Source organism: Adiantum capillus-veneris, chromosome 21 (assembly GCF_014529385.1).
Source record: "Adiantum capillus-veneris isolate H3 chromosome 21, ASM1452938v2, whole genome shotgun sequence".
In the NCBI taxonomy this organism is placed as follows: Eukaryota; Viridiplantae; Streptophyta; class Polypodiopsida; order Polypodiales; family Pteridaceae; genus Adiantum; species Adiantum capillus-veneris.
This window is the reverse complement of record NC_140951.1, coordinates 62385848-62405407: the sequence shown is the minus strand read 5'-3', so window position 1 is coordinate 62405407 and position 19560 is coordinate 62385848. Positions and strand designations below refer to the sequence as shown.

The window sequence follows — 19560 nt, the reverse complement described above, 5'->3', positions numbered from 1 at the left end:
GGGGCGTGTCCTAACCTCTGCTGGTACTCCATTGTATCTCCCAATCTCGATCCGCAGCTGGTGTGAAGATGTGCGTATCTGGCCAATAGCACATCGTATCCCATGAGACAAGTGAGTGTCCATGTATTTGGGCCTAGCCACAAAACCGTCCTCTGCAAGCTGGAGAAGATGCTCTCTGTAGAAAGTCATCTTCGTGCCCAGCTCTTGCGCTGGTTGTATCCATGTCTTCTTGATGTCTAGCTGAGCCAAGTCTTGTTGGATGAGCTTGGTGATCTCGGTCTGTGTAAGAGTCAGAGAGGGCGCCTCTAATGAGTACTAGAAGGGGGACAATCTGTCTATGTTGAACCCATGCGCCTAAAACCATGATGTCATTTCACCATACCAGCATGCTGTATCTCCCTACATGGCTAACTGTCAAGAGGACTCAAGTGCAAGGCGGGCATATCTGTCTCTGGGAAGCTCCCACATGCAGTGTATGAAGGAGACAAATCTGGTAAGCGCCTCGACTACTAGTGGGGGGGCAGCAAGCTCTGCTCGGATAATGGCACGTGGTACTGAAGCCTTGGCTCTAATGAGCCGTGAGATCATAGAGACCAAAGGCTTCTCCATGTCCCCCCACCTATCAATGCGACCTGTCCTCCCGTGATGATCCAATGAGAGAGAGAGAGAGAGAGAGAGAGAGAGAGAGAGAGTTTTAACATTGTAGGAAACTACCCCAAGAGACCTTAAATATCTAGCCGACGAGGATTTGAACTCAAGACCTGTTAAATGGCATAACCAATCTACCACACTTGGGAGAGAGAGAGAGAGAGAGAGAGAGAGCATGCTCAATAACGTGTATAAAATGTAAATAGAGAGCACAATTTTCCAAAAGAGAGAGAGAGAGAGAGAGAGAGAGAGAGCTGCTCAATAACGTGTATAAAATGTAAATAGAGAGCACAATTTTCCAGAGAGAGAGAGAGAGAGAGAGAGCGCATTTTGAAGTGCCCTGTTAAGATCAAAATTGATTAAAAAAGGAATACATTGCCGCATCCAATTTACCAAACTCTCCAACAGCTCTCTTCAGAATACTTATATGACGAAACAGGCAGCCAGGTCACCCAACTCGTGCATCTAGTAAAATTTCCAGTCCGGGCTTGGCTTCTGAGAAGCTTGGCAAAGCCGCAGGATCTGCTTCCTCTTCGACCAGCCTAACTGGAGTATCAGCTGGATATTTATCAAGGATGAGATCTAGCTCATATCCATACAACTCATCTTTTTCCAGAATGACCTGCAGATGAAATCCCTATTGTCAGAAATTGCATACATATATTTTGCAAGAGAGCTTCTATACACTTAGATGAATCCAGGATAAGCCCAGATTCACCTTTAAAGGAAAGTGCAAGGTAGATTCTCATGGTAATCACCCATAAGACAATATAACCATCAGCTCCATCAAGCATAATATTGACTAAATACCATGACCCACTAATGTCATCAGTGCCGAATAGTGGGTGTAGAACTAGGTACCAATATATGTGCTCTCTCTCTCTCTCTCTCTCTCTCTCTCTCTCTCTCTCTCACACACACACACACACAAGCATACATCAATACAAAGATCTGCATACAGAAAGCCTAACGTCAGAAGAGCTTACATTTAGTGTTTTAGATTTAGTTCTTTGTAACTCTGTAATTTCCATACTCAGACATGGTATCAGATTCTCCAGTTGTAACTTTTTGGTCTCATAGGTCATTTTGGCCTTTTGAAGACGTTAATATAACATTTCATTTCTCTCTCTCTCTCTCTCTCTCTCTCTCTCTCTCTCACACACACACACACACACACACACACACACACAAGCATACATCAATACAAAGATCTGCATACAGAAAGCCTAACGTCAGAAGAGCTTACATATATAGCTTTTGTCAATGCAGCTCGATGCTGTTGCAGCATTGACAAAGTCTTCTTGTACATTCTATTCATCAAGGCTTCGCTGTACTTCGCCACTTCATCATCCATTTCAAGATTGAGCGTGCGCTCTGTAAATCCGTAGTCATCATAAAGCCATCCTTCGAAATTAAGAGGTGGGCCAGTAAAGGAGACATCACTCGACCAGGGAGGTTCCTCTCCACGAACAGTCAATGGTCCTTCTAGGTTGAATCTGTCAAGAGCATGAAATCAAGTTTGTCACTCAGCTTGAATGGATTTCGTGCTAAAACTCTGTATTAGTCATAACCACAATAGCATGTTAGCAAAGCAATGCTTTTTTTTTTTTTTTTTTTTTTTTGAGAGAGTAGAACTTTGAAATTACAACACACACACCCAACCCCCCTAGGTGGAGGCAACCCAACTCTTAAGGTGCGTCATCCCAACCGGGTTAGGGTGGTCAATCCATCATTTGGACTAGGGAAACAGCCCCTAAGGGCTACATGTCAAACGAGCTGTCAAGGGGGTTTGAACCCAAGACCTTTGACACAAGGGGCTCTTGCTCTACCAACTGAGCTAGCTCTCGTTGACTCAAAGCAATGCTTTAATGGGACTCTTTTTTAATTTGGGTATTCAACTGCTGACTTTGATATGAAAGATAAAGCGCTTACATCGTAACAATCTTCCTAGCCAGCCATGATGCATCCCTCAAAGCCGACACTGACCAATTGGAGGTGTCCCTTCCATACAATGCCTCTTCTGCTGCTCTCCCTCCAAGAAAGACCTGCACATTTCAATTACCTCGTCATGAGAAAGTGGTGACCACAGGCAGCATTTGCATTAGCATCCCAAAGCCTTCATGACCTGCAGTCTATGAAGAAGCTGTGGCCTCCTTTCAAAAAAGTAGCCTTCATCATCCAAACGCTGAAAAATTGTACGAGAGAGCGTCTGCAGGGTTGCAAGAAGTAGAGCTCAGAACACCGTATTCTCTAATGTGCATTGATTCCTGCTATGAAGACCCAGGAGTTGCAAAATCAACAGGACCCAAATAAGCTAGTGGGAAAAAGAAGAAACCTCGCCACGAGGAACAATTGATACACGCTCGCAGTATTCCAGTTTGGCTCCTTCCAAGCGACGAAGTATGTGGGTAGTCATCGCCAGCCCAACTTCAAGGGTTGCCATTCGTCGATGCACAGGAAGCCCACGGCCGACTCCGAATCGTTGTGGGCCAACAGTGATCCGATCGACTGCAAGGTCCAAGTCCTTCTGAACAATGTGAGGATGCCCGTTCCTTACAGCCATCATCGCACCTTCTTGTAAGAGCTGTGCCAACTCTGCACCTGTCCACCCTACATTCACAGAGGTAGAACGACATTTAATCGTAAGTCAATCCAAAGAAGTCTCTCTGAAAATTCAAAACCAAGGGATTAAACTCCTGCTCATGTCTAACAAGCAAAGCAAGTACATAGCAAAAGAAACCTGGCAGATTCTTGGCGACAACCCAGAGATCAACTTCTGGGGCAAGCTTTACACTCTTGGCATGAACCTTAAGTATTTCTAGCCTGCCCTTTGCTCGTGGGGGTTTGACTTTTATCTGCATAAAGAAGTATTCATTCATCAAAAACTAAGCAAAATAATTTTTCTCTGAAGACAAAGCTGTCCAAGGTCTTCATACATGCAAAGAGAAGGTGTTCATTTCTAAATCCACTCATGCCAATTGATTAAGAATACCAGTGAAGTGAGCTCTCTTGTACCTTTCGGTCAAACCTTCCTGGACGTAGCAGAGCTGGATCCAGCATGTCCCTGCGATTTGTGGCACCAAGAAATATAACTCCCTTGCCAGTATCGAAACCATCGAGCTCTATCAAAAGTTGGTTCAGGGTCGTTTCCCTTTCCTGTGAGCCTGCATTATATTCCTCCATGTCCCCTCCGTCTGCTCCTTGCCGCCTGTGGGAGAAAGCAGCAAATGCATCATCATCAAACTCTAGATGCCACAGAAGTTCTTAAGTTGGATTTCTTACATTGAACCAAGAGCATCAATTTCATCAATAAATACCACCGAAGGATGGTTGATCTGTAAAGTTACACAGTTGCAGATGTGACATAACCTCAATAACAGACTTACTTTCTAGCTCTGAGATACCAAACTTGCAGTACCACTGTAATTCAAAAATTCAACAAAAAAACCACCTTAGCCCGTTTGAAGAGGTCCCGAACACGGGCAGCTCCTACCCCAACAAGTACTTCCACAAATTCAGAACCTGCCATTTGATAAAAGGGAACTCCAGCTTCCCCTGCAATAGCTTTGGCCAGCAAAGTCTGCAATACAAACAACCCACGGGCTATCAAGAACAAACTGTTCTGATCAGCTTGGCGTAAAGCGTAACAAAATACAGATATCTTGAACCTTGCCACAGCCAGGAGGCCCTTCCAAAAGAACTCCGTGTGGAGGCTTGGTACCCATCTGATTGAAACGCTCAGGATTTTTAAGGTAATGCACAAGCTGCAGGGATCAAAGAGATACTGTCAATAACTCTGGCATGTATATATCCTCACTGGCCCACTAGAAAAAAACCAATACAATCTTCTCAGAAAAAGAGAAAAGCCAAACCACCTAGGAAGACCTTGAACCTTTTGGAAATAATGCTTGGACCAATGAGACTACAAGTGACCAACAGAACCTTTTCTATGCACACACACTTATGTGTTTAAAGGACCTTGGAAGCTTGCTTCCTGATTTACCAACTCCAGACACCAGAGTCGGCTATTTTAAGTACACTGATGAGAATACACAGATCAACCTTTCAATCATCAGCATCAAAAATTTGCTAATCCCTCGATAAAGATATCCTCCTTACAACCATATTGGGAGATAGTCGGCCTACATATTTTATCTTTCCAAACTGAAGTGCACAAAGATAAAGTTATAACATGGGCTACTTAAGAGGCACAACTTGGTATTTACAAACCAAATGGACAGTGGTCGATCTTGCACATGGTTAGATAGGTTCCAACCACCAGTATTCCGATTTCCAAAACCTATGTCAAGATTTACCATCTCCCGTGGCTATCTCTGTATGAGTCCTTTCCCATCAAATTCAGCTTCTTTACATTATGTGTCCATACTGTACATGCTCTGCAATAAACATGCTGAATATGCATGTATGAATTGCACAGGGTCAGAAATAAATGGTTTATTTGGTAATGTGAGACCCCTTGAATGATTAAAATGTAATTTTCTTGAACATACAAGCTATATTACCTTGAGAAATTACATAAGAGTCATGTATGATATCTAGTTCTCTATACATTTGATTCCTTATAATACATAATGTTTGTGAGTGTCACTGTGTATAGTATACAAGCAAGTGATCGAAGGTAAAAGAAGATTTTGGTGCAGCAAACCCCAAAAAAATGGAGCAGAGACAAAATGGGCCCAAATTTTAGAGCTTCCAACTCTATGCATGTGTAAGTACTTCCCCAAGGTCTCTAGCAACGTAACCCACGGGTGGCTGCCATAGACGACCATGGAATGGTCTTGGCTATATAGAAAATCTCCCGCAAGAATTGCCATCAAATCCTGCTCCTTTTCTCAATATTACAGTGAAATTATGTAGCACTCCAAAAAAGAGCAGAAACTTTCAGTAGATTTTCAAGGATAGGTGTCACCAGCGTGTGACTACTATCTATCCTTTTTGTTGATTTCTTTCTTATTATTTATTTACTTTCACTTTTTGGAAACACCCCTCGGGAAATCTAACTGCCCTACATTGCATAGCTAGTGTGGAACTGTTCAGAGGGAGTCCAGGCCTAAGGGCAAGAGAGCACTAAGGTTGGACAAGGACTATGGTTAGCCAAAGTGGGGTCATTGACTAGCCAAAGTGGAATCCTTCGCTACAGAGGCTACATTTCAGTTCTGGGTGTGGCTGCAGTGTACAAAGAGGGTCGGATGACCTAGAAAGATACAATGGCAGCATCTCCTAAAATTTAGGGAACTGCTATTTTGGGACCTGAAAATGTGTTCGCGTCATTACCTCCGGAATGACAAGGGGAACATTTTATTACTCTGCCGTGAAGTCAACTGGGCAACCGGTCGGGAGATTTTTAGGCGGCAACCCCAAAACGGGAAATGGCCTGTAAGTGTGCCAAGTGGCACATTTCTGTGCAGTTTCCTCATGCATGAAGAGGGGGCGCTGATTTTAGAGAGGGGAGGGCTCATTTTCTCTCTGTCACAGGTTGAGAGCTTCAATGGAGTGCTTGCTTTCCCTCTTATGTACAGTGCGGTGCCAAGAGTGATGCCCTGCACGCTACGCACTGCTCTCTCTCTCTCTCCCCTATGGCAGTATGTTATGCCCCACTAGTGGGCTTTTCATTTGACCAATGTACAGTTATGTGGGTTCATGCGCGATTGCCGAGGCAAGAGCCTCTTGCACAGGTACTGGATTAGCTAGCAGCTAATCCCCCGTAGGTACAAGTGAATTCGGAGAGGTTTCACGTCAGAAATCTCGTCCGATTCAAAGGGCAAGCAGCCCTACAGGTGCGGGAGCTCGAGGGCTTGCTACGAATGCGACCGGCACGCAAAACGGAGCCCGAAACAGTGAATTACAGCCTGCTGTGTATTTTTTGCAGGTTTAGGGTTTTGGCCCTAAACGGACCCTAATACCCCCAGGAGGTTTGGGGATGCGAGGGGACCGCTGTACAGGTGATCTGGCGCATTTTCGGGGCTGAAAACAGAGAATTCAGCGTGCTGCAGATTCTCGCCAGGTTTTGCAAAGTGCCCGTATGCGTCGGAAAGTCATTCAATGCGTGGGAATACTGACTGTGAAGGGTCCTAGTACAGTTATGCTGCCGAAATCGGGCCGGAACAGTTGAAATTCAGCCAATCTTGTGCAGGATAGCTTGTAGGGAACCACAGCGTTTATTCCAGCGTTTATTCCCTCTTTTAAACAATAAAGAAATACCGAAAGGGGCGCCTAAGTTCGAGGCCAATCTGGTGTCGGTCTTCTCATACAGGTGCATTCTAGCAACATGTATCCCTTTCCCCTTTGAAAGTACAGGTAAAGTGGGCGACAAATTAAATGGGTGAAAGCAAATAAGGTTTAAGTCTAAGGTCTACCGCCCTTTTTGAAAGTACAGGCTGGTTTCATGGTTCCATCGCCGGGATTAAATCACTTTTTCCCATAGAAGTGAGCCTTGGTCAGGTTGGGCTTGCAGACACAGGGGATCATAGACCAGACACGGGGAATTACAATTATGGCTGACAGACCAGATGATGTGACTGAAGAGGTTTTCTCTTCACAGGGTCAACAGACACATGAAGTGGGTGAGTCTTCAAGACCACCACAGACGGATGATGATATATTCAGGACCCAGTTGGCTACTACTGTGGCTATGTTCACACAAGTAATGCAGAACCCAAGGTTTTTAGCCTTTCTGCAACCTTCTCTTCCGTCTCAGCAAGTTGGGTCACTGGATCATATTCAAAAGCCTGTTAAGGCTCGAGCACAGGTGATTCATACTGCAGAGTCAATGGAAACACCTGTACACTTGACGGAGAACATGCAGTCTCCACAACCTCTGCCTAAGGTGCAAGAACAGGTGGCTGAGATGCCAGTCTTTCAAGCTGTACCAGTTCGGCCAGCCACTTTTCAGCAGCCTATAGCTGGTTCTAATGGGCAGCGAAGCAACCTACAGGCTATGCAACAAGTCTTCCCACCACCTTCAGTACACCCTGGCTATTTTGGAGGTGGATCGGTATTCCAGAGCATGGCTGGTCATGCACCTGGAAATCAGTTTTACACGACATGAACAGTGTTCGGGGATGCTCAAACAATGATGCCTAACCCCATGTATGGTGTCACGGGCATGCTACCAGGGTTTCTCAGGGCCAATTTGGGATGCCACAGGCAAATTTTGGTATGGCTAGAATTTTAAATATGGCATTTCCAGGTCCACTTAATAGCGGTCAAGGAACACAAATGAACCCTAACAGTGTTCCCATGTTTCAGTCACTTCCATATGACAACTTAACGCCGCTGGAGAAGCCAACTCTGTACAAAGAAGGTGGCAAAGGTGTGACATTCACGACCTTTACAGGGTTTGATGACAGGAAGAAGGCTCTCTCCTTCCTCCAGCAGTTTGACAAGGCCTATGCAGGGGGAAACTTTACAAAGGCTTCAAAGGTCCACAAGGCAGCCACTTTCTTGACAGGGAAAGCGGGACAATGGTGGACAACTTTATTGCTTCAAGGGCAAGCTCCGTCCACATGGATTTACTTCAAGCAGATTTTTGCAGCAGCATGGTTATCTGATGACTTTGAAGCAGATGTCATGACAGAATGGCACCAGCTTAATGCTGCCATTTGCAAGAATCTAGATGACTACAATCGGAAGTTTTGGAAACCTCTACTTCCAGTAACTTCCTATAGGTTTGTGCCATTGACAGAACAGATTGAAAAATATTGTTGTGGCCTACCCAAAGGATTGAGAGAAGTACTGCACGAAGACCAAAGTCACTACTTTGACGCAGCTCATCGAGGTAGCAAACACTGGCAATGGTTTGCTCAAGGGAGAAGATTGTGAATTTAATACTGGCATCAAGGAAGGATCAGCCAAGAAAAATTCAGCGAAGAAGTACGTTCCCAATGAGGTTCCTAAAGCGACTCAGGAGCCAACCAACGCAGGGAAAGGCAAAGCTACGGCTGAATCAAAAAAGGGACCAGCAAAGAAATGGAAAAGACGTTTTCCTCGCAAGTCGAAAGAGCAAAAGAAGGTCCTGAGGTCAGAGAATAAATGCTTTATCTGTGAGCAGCCTGGCCACATTGCTTACAATTGTGCTCAAAAGAAAAGGCCAGCTGATTCTGAAGACAAGGAAGACAAGGAAGACAAGAAAGGAAAGAAGCCCATGGCTGGTCTAGTACCAGATATGGTGGGCGACAAGCCAAATTCAGATGCAAGTGAGCTTTGCAAAGCATGGGGAAAGGTCAGGGATCAAAGAGTCCTTATCTTCTTTGATCCAGGTGCCAAAGCCAACTTCATTTCCCCAGAATTGGCTTCAAAGTTGGGAATCAGACCTGAAGAGATGAGGTATACAGCAAAGGCAGGTTTGGCATGTCCTGGCCATACAGAGGCTGTGACACCCATCATCGGAAAGTTGCGCCTACATATCCAGTCCTATGTAGATGCCGAAGAATTTTACATCATGCCACTGGACGGATGTGATGTGTTGTTAGGTATTCCTTGGTTATTTCGTGTACAGGGAATCATGGATGCCTACAACAAAAAGATCATTGTACAGAGACTCACATTCTGGATGTAAAGCTTAAAGGGGAGTCTATTCCCACTGTATCAGCTTCTGCTATTACTTCTGTAATGAAAAAGCATCTTTCTACGTACTTGGTTTTTGCACGTAAAGTGTCAGATTGTGATGAATCAAATTTATCTGTGTTAGATAAAGAAAGGTCAATGTTTTTACAACAGTATAGTGACTGTTTTTCCGATTCATTACCATCTCAATTACCGCCAGAGAGACCCGAGGACCATGCGATAGATTTGGTGCCAGGCAGTAGCCCACCAAATAAGCCTCCGTACAGGGTTAGTGCGGCTCAGTAGAAAGAGATAATGAGCCAAGTACAGGAGCTGTTAGAAAAGGGGCTGATTCAGCCCAGTTCATCTCCATTCTGTTCTCCAGTGTTGTTGGTGCAGAAAAAGGATGGCTCATGGCGTATGTGCATCGACTACTGTGCACTGAACAAGAATACCATCAAGAATAGGTTCCCTATACCTAGAATTGATGATATTCTGGACAAATTAGAAGGAGCAGCTATGTTTAGCAGGATAGATCTAAAGAGTGGGTACCATCAGATCCGCATTAGATCAGAGGATGTGCACAAGACTGCTTTTAGAACAACGTTTGGCCTTTGTGAATTTTTAGTGATGCCCTTTGGTCTCACAAATGCTCCTGCTACGTTCAATAGGATGATGGACAGAATTTTCCGTCCACACCAGCAGTTTGTTGGTACATTCTTTGATGACATGATAGTCTACTCAAAGAATGAAGAGGAGCATAGGCATCACTTGGCCATTGTGTTCAAAGAGCTGCGCAGTCATAGGTTGCTTATCAATGCAAAGAAAAGTGAATTTTTTCTAGAAGAGATTCATTTTCTCGGACACATTGTCTCAAGGATGGTGTCAAAATGGATCCTGCAAAAGTTGAAGCCATCAAGTCATGGCCAGATTTGAAGACGGTGCACGATGTCCGAAGTTTCTTGGGACTATGCTCCTATTACATAAGGTTTATCCGAAATTTCGTTGAGATTGCTTCACCTTTACATGCTCTTCAAAAGAAGGCAGTCACCTTTAGATGGACACAAAAAGAGATTTCAGCTTTTAATCTCTTAAAGGAAAAGATGACTTCAGATCCAGTCATTGTGTTGCCAGATCTTAGGAAGTCATTTGTGGTCCAGATCTTGCAAGGGCCAGAAAAGACTATGCAAGTCTATGAAAAAGAACTGCAGGCCGTCATTCATGCGCTCTTAAGTTGGAAACACTAACTGCTAGGTGCAGATTTCATTGTCCAAACGGATCATCAGACCTTGCGATACTTCTTGACACAGGCAAAGTTATCTGAGAAGCATATGCGATGGGCAAATATCTTGTCCATGTTCCACTTTCAGATTGTGCATGTGGAAGGCAAGAAGAACGTTGTGGCTGATGCCTTGTCAAGGAAGCCACAAATTTCAGCTGTGTCAATTCCTTATCATCATGAACTTGATCATATGAGGGAACAGTATGCAAATGATGAAGATTTTGCAAGGGTCTTCGAGCAGCTAATGGATGGACAACGTCATGAACACTATCTTCTCAAAGATGGATTCATGATGATGCATGGCAGATTGTGTGTCACAAAGCCATTGCGACGCAAAGTTATGGAAGAGAGTCATGTCCCACCGTATGCAAGGCATCGTGGTATCGATGCTACAGTTAAAGCGGTTGAGACATTCTTCTACTGGCCTACATTGAGAAGAGATGTGGATGCCTTTGTGCGAGAATGCCTAATATGCCAGAAGGTCAAGTTTGACAGGCAAAAGGCACCAGGGTTATTGCAACCACTACCTATTCCAGATAAACCATGGGAAAGTATTGCTATGGATTTTATCTTTGATCTTCCGAGAACGCAGACAGGAAACGATGGTATTTGGACCATCATTTGCAGATTCAGCAAGCAGGCTCATTTTATTCCTGTCAGGAAGAAGATAAAGCCAGATCAGATGGCACGCTTGTTTATGAGCAATATTTTCAAGTATCATGGCATGCCACAGTCGATTGTTAGCGACCGTGATCCACGCATGACAAGTTTGTTCTGGAGAGGCTTGTTTGAGAATATGGGCACAACGCTCAAATTCTCTTCGTCATTTCATCCTCAAACAGATGGGCAATCAGAAGAAGCAAATTCTACTGTCTTAGATCTGCTGAAGTGCTATGTGTCAGAGCATAAAGGAAAGTGGGAGCAGTATTTGCCATTGGTGGAGTATGCATACAATAATACAGTGCATTCATCAACTGGTAAGGCACCTTTTGAGATAGTTGAAGGTGGCAAGAAAGTTCCTCCTATACTGCATACAAAGGACAAGATATTTGAAGCAGATAAGTATGTTCAGGACATGGATGAAATGTACAAGAAGGTCAAAGTGGCCTTAGAAAAGACTCAGGCAAAGCAAAAGCAAGCAGCTGATCGTCACCGTCGTGAAATGGTATTTTCACTTGGTGATTGGGTGCTTCTGCACTTTGATAAGGCAAGGTTAAAGAAGATGAAGGGCAAGGAAAGACTGTTTCCAAAGCTCAGCATGCGTTACTATCGGCCTTTTCAAGTATGCGACATAATCAATGATGTTGCATATAGGCTGAAATTGCCTGAGAGTTGGAAGATTCACAATGCGTTTCATGTGAGTCTTCTCAGACCCTATGTAGGTGATGTGCCAGAGGATATGCCAGCTGAAGATCAGCCGGAAGTCGAGGAACTTGACGAGATCTTGGTCCCAGAACAGATTTTGGCACATAAAGAAAGAAAAGTGAAAGGCAAGGTTGCTAGGCGTTACTTGGTGAAGTTCAAAAACTATCCACCAATGGATGCTAAGTGGATGGAAGAAGGTGAACTTACAGAGTCACCAACTGTGTTATCACTTTACCTTGAAGCCTTCGATTTGCAACCTACCTTGACCCCTTCAGTTTCAAAGCTACATGGATTGTCAGTGTGACAATGGCTTCTGAAAGAAATGATGTACATGGTATTTAAAGTGAGCTCAAATCAAGTACATGTTACATGAATGTTAGAGCTGTACACATTGTCAGTTTGGCAATTGCTCTTACGGAATGTCCAAAAGTGTGGTTAGTGCTATAGAAGTGAGTATTTCTTGTCAGCTTGTCAAGGATACAGTAATTGCTTCTATTATAGGGTACATGTGTAATTGCATTCTTAAACTGTCGGTTTGGGTATGCTCGAAAGTGTTACTGGATCCAACGTGTACTAAAAGACAGTCGCAAAATGTGAAGCTACCATTTTGTCATTGGAAAGTTAATGACTCAAAGCAATGGCAGAGTGCGAAACTACCACTATGTCATTGGGACAGGGTTCACACGTAGGCAATACATGTGTCAACGAGGTGCTGAATACACCGGGGCTGACAATGAGCATGTATATGTCTTGCATGTGTCGACAGGTGTGTGCACACCCGAGTGTTGACTGTGAGCATGTACGACATAGATGCAAACGAGGACGTTTGAGATTTCAAGAGGGGGGTATGTCACCGGCGTGTGACTACTATCTATCCTTTTTGTTGATTTCTTTCTTATTATTTATTTACTTTCACTTTTTGGAAACACCCCTCGGGAAATCTAACTGCCTTGCATTGCATAGCTAGTGTGGAACTGTTCAGAGGGAGTCCAGGCCTGAGGACAAGAGAGCACTAAGGTTGGACAAGGACTATGGTTAGCCAAAGTGGGGTCATTGACTAGCCAAAGTGGAATCCTTCGCTACAAAGGCTACATTTCAGTTTTGGGTGTGGCTGCAGTGTACAAAGAGGGTCGGATGACCTAGAAAGATACAATGGCAACATCTCCTAAAATTTAGGGAATTGCTATTTTGGGACCTGAAAATGTGTTCGCGTCATTACCTTCGGAACGACAAGGGGAACATTTTATTACTCTGCCGTGAAGTCAACTGGGCAACCAGTCGGGAGATTTTTAGGCGGCAACCCCAAAATGGAAAATGGCCTGTAAGTGTGCCAAGTGGCACATTTCTGTGCAGTTTCCTCATGCATGAAGAGGGGGCGCTGATTTTAGAGAGGGGAGGGCTCATGTTCTCTCTGTCATCACAGGTTGAGAGCTTCAATGGAGTGCTTGCTTTCCCTCTTATGGACAGTGCGGTGCCAGGAGTGATGCCATGCACGCTACGCACTGCTCTCTCTCTCCCCTATGGCAGTATGTTATGCCCCACTAGTGGGCTTTTCATTTGACCAATGTACAGTTATGTGGGTTCGTGCGTGATTGCCGAGGCAAGAGCCTCTTGCACAGGTACTGGATTAGCTAGCGGCTAGTCCCCCGCAGGTATAGGTGAATTCGGAGAGGTTTCACGTCAGATTTCTCGTCCGATTCAAAGGGCAAGTAGCCCTACAGGTGCGGGAGCTCGAGGGCTTGCTACGGATGCGACCGGCACGCAAAACGGAGCCCGAAACAGTGAATTGCAGCCTGTTGTGTATTTTTGCAGGTTTAGGGTTTTGGCCTAAACGGACCCTAATACCCCCAGGAAGTTCGGAGACGTAAGGGGACCCCTATACAGGTGATCCGGCGCATTTTCGGGGCTGAAAACAGAGAATTCAGCGTGCTGCAGATTCTCGCCAGGTTTTGCAAAGTGCCCAAACGTGTCAGGAAAGTCATTCAATGCGTGGGAATACTGACTGTGAAGGGTCCTAGTACAGTTATGCTGCCGAAATCGGGCCGGAACAGTTGAAATTCAGCCAAGCTTGTGCGGGGCAGCTTGTAGGGAACCACAGCGTTTATTCCCTCTTTTAAACAATAAAGAAATACCGAAAGGGGCGCCTAAGTTAGGGGTCAATCTGGTGTCGGTCTTCTCATACAGGTGCATTCTAGCAGCCTGTATCCCTTTCCCCTTTGTTGTGTCTTGAAAGTACAGGTAAAGTGGGCGACAAATTAAATGGGTAAAAGCAAATAAGGTTTAAGTCTAAGGTCTACCACCCTTTTTGAAAGTACAGGCCGGTTTCAATAGGCCATGCCATTTGTACATTGCATAGAAGATTAGAGGGGATCCTTCCAAAGTTTTCTCAGCAGAGTTTCTGAAATACACTGGTTTACAGACATAGCAGTTATTTACTTTCCGTGATGATTTACAGTAGGCAGTTATCGCTCGGATGAGGAGACTAGGAGGCTCTAAACTCTCAAGACTTCCATATATTGCATACACATTTGTGAAATTATACAATTGGTTTGACGAAGTGGTGCCACTATATGTTCCCAGGAGATGGCACTTGAAATGGACGTAGTATAGGCATCTCTTACGAAAACACTCAAGTCACAGACAATGCGCTTTATACTCGGTGGGTTGCTGACATCCAGCGAGTTTTCTGGTGGAGCTTGGGGCTCACACCTACACAAAAAAAATAATATCATGATCTATTGCTCCTTCAAGTTTCTTTCCTTCGTAGCCTTGCACTACTGCATGGTTGATTGGTATAAAGGAAATTTACCATGCAAATTGGACAGTAGCATGGACATACACATCAACAGTTACACAAAAAGAGTGTGCCTTCCGACAACGAAAGTTCTAGGGGTTTTGAGAGGTTGGGTCTTCCCCAACCCGACGTGAAACAAAACCTACAGCCGTACCAATGGGGCCATGCCCAAACACTCGAAGCCAAGCTCCACAGCCAAGTAGCCAAATCAAGTTATGATAATCAATGGTTAAGAGTTTTTGTCAACAGGGTTCATGAGCAGAGCCCCATTAGATGCAAGCACTTTAAAGTTCCACTAGGAATGCTTTCTCCGCATTATCAAAAACACCTTGAGAAAAATTGTATCCAATTAACTTTGAATTGATTACCTCTTGTAGCTCCTCAACAACCTCATCAATCCCAGCAATGTCTTCAAAAAGAACACCCGTAGTTCCCTGACAGTTAAAAATAGTCATGGTTCTACATGCTGTTTGCCAACATCAGGGAGCACAAAATGTTGGAAAAAAAAGAAGAAGAAAACCTCTATTCGAGCCTGTGGCTTTGATTGACCAAATTCAATAGCTTGCCACAAATCCTGCAATTGACTTTAAAAATTCACTCATCATCTTTTTAACTAACCTGAAACAGAAATCAAATCACTTACGTAAACTTACCCATTTTGTAAAGTCTTTTGGTCTTCTTGTGAGGGTAAATCGGGCAATTGATGCCATTAATCCACCTACAAAAATCATTATTGCCAGGAGACGTACACTGGTCGTGAAGTCACCTGATGTAAACACTCCATATATGCTAGAAATGATGCCAAGGAAACCTCTCTTGCCAAAGGTATCCTGTGTAAAACCACCAAAAAGTACTGTCCCAATGCCCTCCAGAAGCTTTACAACAATAACTCGAGCGGACCACATCAGCGGGGTCATCACTGAGGGCACCATGTATGCCAAGCCGACGGTCACAGCGCTAACGCCTGCAAAAACCAATGCTGCCAAAAAACCACCGACTGTATATGCCATTGTAGCTATCAGCCCACTTGCAACCGCCAATTCCAACATCACTTTTCCAGAAATGGATGATGCCACTGGATTTGGATTCCGTGGCGGAACTACTACAGCTGGCTGGACATCCCGATGAGGATAAACAAGGACCACGAAACAGCATCAGCTCAATATAACAAACATCGTGACCCCTTTACAGTTTCTCTTGAACAGGACAAAGAACCAATTTTCCTAACCAATCTTGTCAATCAATTTTCCCTATTTATAAAATGCAAGTGCATTTATCAGTTAAGAGTACAAACCCCATTGGAACATTTAAACGGTATCAGTGATTACCTCTAGTTGTCAATCCTTCTGTAAATGATTTACTTTTTTGCTTCAAAACAATTTCCTTCCGAATTTCCATTACGTGACATGTTGAGGTCTAGATACAGGTCAGTATGAACAGAAACTTCGATAGAGATGGATCATCTAATCTATGGTGGTATCACTTGCCGCTTGTTCCTCATCAGTGCTTCCATAAACTCCTCATCTCCTTTTCTCAAGATTCTCAAACCTTTCTGGAGAGTCTGTCCCTCACACCACCCGCACCAAACCGTGCCAGCCAGCTCTACATCACTCAAACAATTCTATTGAAGAAGTTATGAACAACCCAGCTTTTTCCTCCTCATTACCTCCCGTCTTCTCTTACATTACAAATATGGAGACGAGGAGAGTTCAACCAGCCATTCCAGTTACTAACTAGTAACATGAAATGGACATAGCAACAGGGACAAGCTGCATGCCTGAAAATAGTGCTTTTTCTGTAATCATCGAAAAATAAAGCTCTTTCATTCAATGGAATGGATGGAGGCATGCTCATATGAGTAGATGTGCAATTTTTTACGTGGACTTTGACGCGGCAGTAGTCCAAGTGACACCACATGGTGATGGCAACAATTGATAGGACAAGTGCCTTCAGACGGTTCATAAAGTGGACTCCCAACGACATGGCACTGTGGTGTGGCAGATTGACATGAGGCGGTGAGCTCACTGTGCACAGTTGACGGGACAGTTACAGAAGACATGGCCAGACTGTAATATAGCAGGGATGTTTTGCTGACACGGCAAGGCTGAAGCTACAGGACAGCAGAGGTACAGGTGGCAGGCTTGCTGATGTGGCAGTTGCCAGATGGCATACAGGACAGCAAAGGATGTAAAAGCGACCACCTGGCAAAATGCAGCCTTGCATTGAATTCTCAGCCTGCAAAAAACAGAGAGAGAGGAGGCATGCGCAGCAGAAAAGTATCAAGGGGAGAATCACACTAGATTACGGAGGAGTATGCTGAGTTCCTGGTAGGAGAATTACAGGACCTTTTAATTGTCCAAATTGTGCACACAGAGGAAGCACATGAGAGAGAGAGAAATGAAATGAAATGAAATGTTATATTAACGTCTTCAAAAGGCCAAAATGAAGACCTATGAGACCAGAGCGTTACAATGTGGTGGATCTGATACAAAGTCAGAGTAACAAAATGACGAATGACGAAATGAAATACTATGAAATCCTAAGCTGTCAAGTGTGAACTAAGTAGCTAGCTGGGATAGCTAAATCACAAGTCACAAGAGATCCAGCATTGGTCGCTGGCGGATCTCATCAATCTCCTCCATGGTCAGCAGTCTACCCGGGCATCGTGCATGTCGGGCCAAAGTGATCCGAATCCTCTGATGTAGCCTTCGTTGATGCTGTGTAGTCCTCCGCAATCGTGGGCATTTGGATCTCCCCAACTCAGTGGCTCGGTCGATCAGTGTGCCTCTAGTGTGAGGCGACAAGATCTGTTGTGGTAGTAGCTCCTCTGGGTGTCCAGTGTCTGCTCTAAAGAAGTCTGTGATGTGTCTCTGAGACTAGCTGGCCTCTCCTCTCATCAGGCTCTCTGTGTCTGCGCAGCTCGAGCAGAAACAAACCCAGGCATCTCTGATCCTCGTACCTCATGATTGTGGAGAGTGATCCAAAGCTCTCTCTAAACAAGCAGTAGAAGCGGCCTCGTATCTCGTAGTAGACGGGGCAGTGGCATGTGTAGTGTAACTCTGTCTCACGCTCCATGTCACATAGGGGGCATGTCCTAGCCTCTGCTCGTACTCCGCTGTATCTCCCAAGTCTCGATTCGCAGTTGGTGTGAAGATGTGCGTATTTGGCTAATAGCACACCGTATCCCATGAGACAAGTGGGTATCCATGTATCTGGGCCTCGTCACAAAACCGTCTGCCGTAAGTTGGAGAAAGCCATCTTCGTGCCCAACACGTGTGCTGAGAGAGAGAGAGAGAGAGAGAGAGAGAGAGAGAGAGAGAGAGAGAGAGAGAGAGAGAGAGAGAGAGAGAGAGAGAGAGAGAGAGAGAGAGAGAGAGAGAAATGAAATGAAATGTTATATTAACGTCTTCAAAAGGCCAAAGTGACCTATGAGACCAGAAAGTACAATGCGGTGTATCTGATACAAAGTCAGATTAACAAAATAAATTAATCTAGGATAACAAAATATAAATACTGCGGAAACCTAAACCAAGCTGACAAGTGTGAAAGGTGAAAGGCGTGAACTAAGCAGTACAATGTGTATACAATATGAGAGAAGTGGAGATCCATCTTCATAGAGATCCATCTTCATCTGCACTCTAGACGACGAAAAAGTATGGCTCGAATCCTTTGCTGAAGCCTCCTTCGGAACTGTGTAGCTCCTCTTCTCCATCGGGGTCGTCTAGATCTTCCTAGTTCCAATGCTCGGTCTATGAGAATGCCAGTAGTGCGGGCAGACGTCTCCACTGTTGGCTGCTCCTCTGTCTGTTCTTTTGGGTGTACAATATCTAGTGTAAAGAAATCTGTGATCTGTCTCCGGGGTTGTCTCTCTTTAGCTCTCCTCAGTAAAGTTTCTCTATGCCTGTGTAACTCAGAGAGAGAGAGAGAGAGAGAGAGAGAGAAATGAAATGAAATGATATAACAAAAGAGAGAGAGAGAGAGAGAGAGAGAGAGAGAGAGAGATGAAATGTTATATTAACGTCTTCAAAAGGCCAAAGTGACCTACGAGATCAGAAAGTTACAATGTGGTGGATCTGATACAAAGTCAGAGTAACAAAAATAACAGCAATAACAACATAACCTAGCAAAATACATATACTATGGAATCCTAAGCCGCTCGATGTGAAATAAGCAACTGGGTGGGATAGCTAAATAGCTAAATCACAAGAGATCCAGCATCGATCGCTGGCGGATCTCATCAATATCCTCCATGGTCAGTAGTCTGACCAGGCAGCGTGCATGCCTCGCCAAAGTGACTCGAATCTTCTAATGTAGCCTCCATCAATGCTGTGTAGTCCTCCGCGGCCGTGGGCGTCTGGATCTCCCCAGTTCAATCGCTCGGTCGATCAGTATGCCTCTGGTGTGAGACAAATGTGAGCTCTCTTGTGGTAGTAACTCCTCCAACTGTCCAGTGTCTGTTCTAAAGAAATCTGTGATCCGTCTCTGAGACTGGCTAGCCTTTCCTCTCATCAGGCTCTCCCTGTGTCTGTGCAGCTTGAGCAAAAACAAGCCCAGGCATCTCTGATCTTCTTACCCCATGACTCTGGAGAGTGGTCCAAAACCCTCTCTGAACAAGCAATGGAAGCGGCCTCATATCTCGTAGTAGACGGGGCAGGGGCATGTGTAGTGCAACTTTGTCTCAGGCTCCATGTCACACAAGGGGCATGTCCTGGCCTCTGGCGGTACTCTGCTGTATCTCCTAGTCTCAATCCGTAGCTGGTGTGAAGACGTGCGTCTCTAGCCAATAGCACATCGTATCTTATGAGACAGGTGGGTGTCCATGTATCTGGGTCTCGTCACAAAATTGTCCTCCGTAAGCTGGGGAAGGTACTCTCTGTAGAAAGCCATCTTCGTGCCTAGCTCATGT

At 44.7% G+C, this 19560-nt stretch overlaps 1 protein-coding gene across 2 annotated transcripts in view; it reads right to left on the bottom strand.

Moving 5' to 3' along the window:
* Positions 1-903: 903 nt before the first annotated feature.
* Positions 904-19560, bottom strand: part of FTSHI1 (FtsH extracellular protease family) — a 58232-nt gene continuing 39575 nt past the window's right edge. For both annotated transcript variants that reach the window (XM_086493720.1, XM_086493721.1), the window contains exons 6-18: positions 15308-15766; positions 15175-15228; positions 15023-15088; positions 4317-4412; positions 4100-4228; positions 3931-3983; positions 3664-3856; positions 3389-3503; positions 2984-3258; positions 2774-2857; positions 2581-2693; positions 1895-2144; positions 904-1270 (exon numbers count right to left, since the gene is read on the bottom strand). In XM_086493720.1, coding sequence (XP_086349846.1) covers positions 1097-1270; positions 1895-2144; positions 2581-2693; positions 2774-2857; positions 2984-3258; positions 3389-3503; positions 3664-3856; positions 3931-3983; positions 4100-4228; positions 4317-4412; positions 15023-15088; positions 15175-15228; positions 15308-15766 — 2061 coding nt within the window. In that variant the 3' untranslated portion in view covers positions 904-1096. The remainder of the gene's footprint in view (positions 1271-1894; positions 2145-2580; positions 2694-2773; positions 2858-2983; positions 3259-3388; positions 3504-3663; positions 3857-3930; positions 3984-4099; positions 4229-4316; positions 4413-15022; positions 15089-15174; positions 15229-15307; positions 15767-19560) is intronic.